This window comes from Drosophila rhopaloa, unplaced genomic scaffold, assembly GCF_018152115.1.
Source record: "Drosophila rhopaloa isolate 14029-0021.01 unplaced genomic scaffold, ASM1815211v1 contig_160, whole genome shotgun sequence".
NCBI classification, from domain to species: domain Eukaryota; kingdom Metazoa; phylum Arthropoda; class Insecta; order Diptera; family Drosophilidae; genus Drosophila; species Drosophila rhopaloa.
This window is the reverse complement of record NW_025335040.1, coordinates 505650-507543: the sequence shown is the minus strand read 5'-3', so window position 1 is coordinate 507543 and position 1894 is coordinate 505650. Positions and strand designations below refer to the sequence as shown.

Here is a 1894-nt window from a genome sequence, read left to right as displayed (position 1 = left end):
ATCATCGTATATTTTCAAAGAAATTACTTGCACGCAGGATTGCAAGCGTTACTTGCCACATTAAGGCAAAGGTATTGGCCAATTGGAGGACGAAAGTTCATAGCTGCCGTCATCAACAAATGCGTTAGAGGTTTTCGGATGAAGCCTGTCACTTGGAAGCACGTTATGGGCAGCATTTCATACCACGGGAGTGGATTATTGTGGACCATTTTATCATAAGGCAGAGGGCCGCAACAAGGCGCCTTACAAGTGCTACATCGCCGTCTTTGTCTGCTTCTCTACGAAGGCCACGCATTTGGAAGTCGTCCAGGATCTCACAACGGATTCACCAGCCTGAGAGGCACTCCGCGCACTATTTGGAGTGACAATGCGACGAATTTTGTCGGCGCTAAGAGCGAGCTAACCGAGCTGAGGAATCTATTTCTGAGCGAACCCCACACGGCTGCGATAGCTTCCTCCTGCTTAGCTGATGGGATTGATTGGAAGTTCATAACTCCGCGTGCCCCACATTTCGGTGGTTTATGGGAGGCGGCTGTTAAATCGGCCAATTTTCACTTTTATAGAGTCGTCGAAGCTTCCATATTGGGCCTCGATGAATTGAGAACTATCGCTTATGAGATTTCTGCCATCCTTAACTCCCGTCCACTCTGTCCAATTTCAGAAAACGCTGAAAGTCTTGAGGTGCTAACGCCAGCCCATTTTCTGAAAGGCTCCAGCTACACAAGGTTTCCTGAGCCTGATATCACGCATCTCCGAGAAGGCCGCCTCAGCAGATGGCAAAGGGTGACACAGATGCAGCAGCAATTCTGGAAGCGGTGGAGCAGCGAGAATTTATCCTTGCTCCAAGAAAGGAGTAAGTGGCGCGTCGAAACATCCAACATCAAGGTCGGAAGCATCGTGTTGCTGAAGGAGGACAACCTTCCACCCTTGAAATGGCAGCTGGGGTGCATCCAAGGAGTCGTTCCAGGCGAGGACGGTGTCGTCAGAGTAGCTATGGTCCGTACAGCTACGGGTCTAGTCAAGAGAGCCGTCGCCAAGTTAGCCGTTCCTATCGATTCCCATTTAGTTGGAGCCCTACCTCCTCCAACGGGGGGAGTATGTTCGGAGCAGCCCGCCAGCGCCTAGTCTAGTGCGCATAGGTGTATGGCTGAACCTGCAGCGCTCTTGCGCTCTCCTCTTTATATTTGCCTTATCTCGCTAAGCTGTCGCGCTACCTATTCAGCGACTACATTTGTAAAACCCGAATTAAAATATGAAGCTAGGCTTTCGGCTGCAGCAGTGCAGATTCGACTGGCAGAACAAACACGACACGTAACATAAACTTATAAAATTAAAAGCGTTATTATTACATAACCTAAGTGTGGCATTTTTGTTGTCTTCCCCCAAACAGAAATTCAATTGTAGAAATTCATAAACTCATTTTCTGCAATACTGAAGCGTGGGGGGCAATATATGGCGGATAGGGTAAGTGGGCCGCCAATTAGGTTTATACGTAGGGATGTGGCCTGCAGGTAGTTAGTAGTGAATATCTCCAAGGGATGATGACTTATGCGTTGTTTTATGAGTATACCGGTACCTCCGTGTGCTTTACCGCCCGGGTGGTTGGTCGCTGGAAATATATATCCGATGATATGGAAGAAGTTTTTATTAGTTAGATGGGTTTCAGAAAGTAGCATGATATCGATATTGTGGCTGTTTAGGAACTGTACGAGTTCGTTTTTGAGCCGGGAAACGCCGTTTGCGTTGCAGAATATTCTGTAAATTATATTCTCAAAAATTATTCATATGATGCATTCTTAATACTCATAAAAATTCCAACTTCCTTACTTAAAAAACACCAAAGTTATGGCATTTCTGATCGTTCAGTTATATGGCTGCTAAAGGATATAATCGT

At 46.5% G+C, this 1894-nt stretch overlaps 1 protein-coding gene across 1 annotated transcript; it reads left to right on the top strand.

Annotated features, from left to right (window-relative positions):
- The first annotated feature begins 165 nt into the window (after positions 1–165).
- On the top strand, positions 166–1125 carry LOC123037359. The gene is made up of 2 exons (XM_044457501.1): positions 166–190; positions 287–1125. The coding sequence occupies exons 1-2, from the start codon at positions 166–168 to the stop codon at positions 1123–1125; spliced, it is 864 nt and encodes a 287-aa protein (XP_044313436.1).
- The last annotated feature ends 769 nt before the right edge of the window (positions 1126–1894 follow it).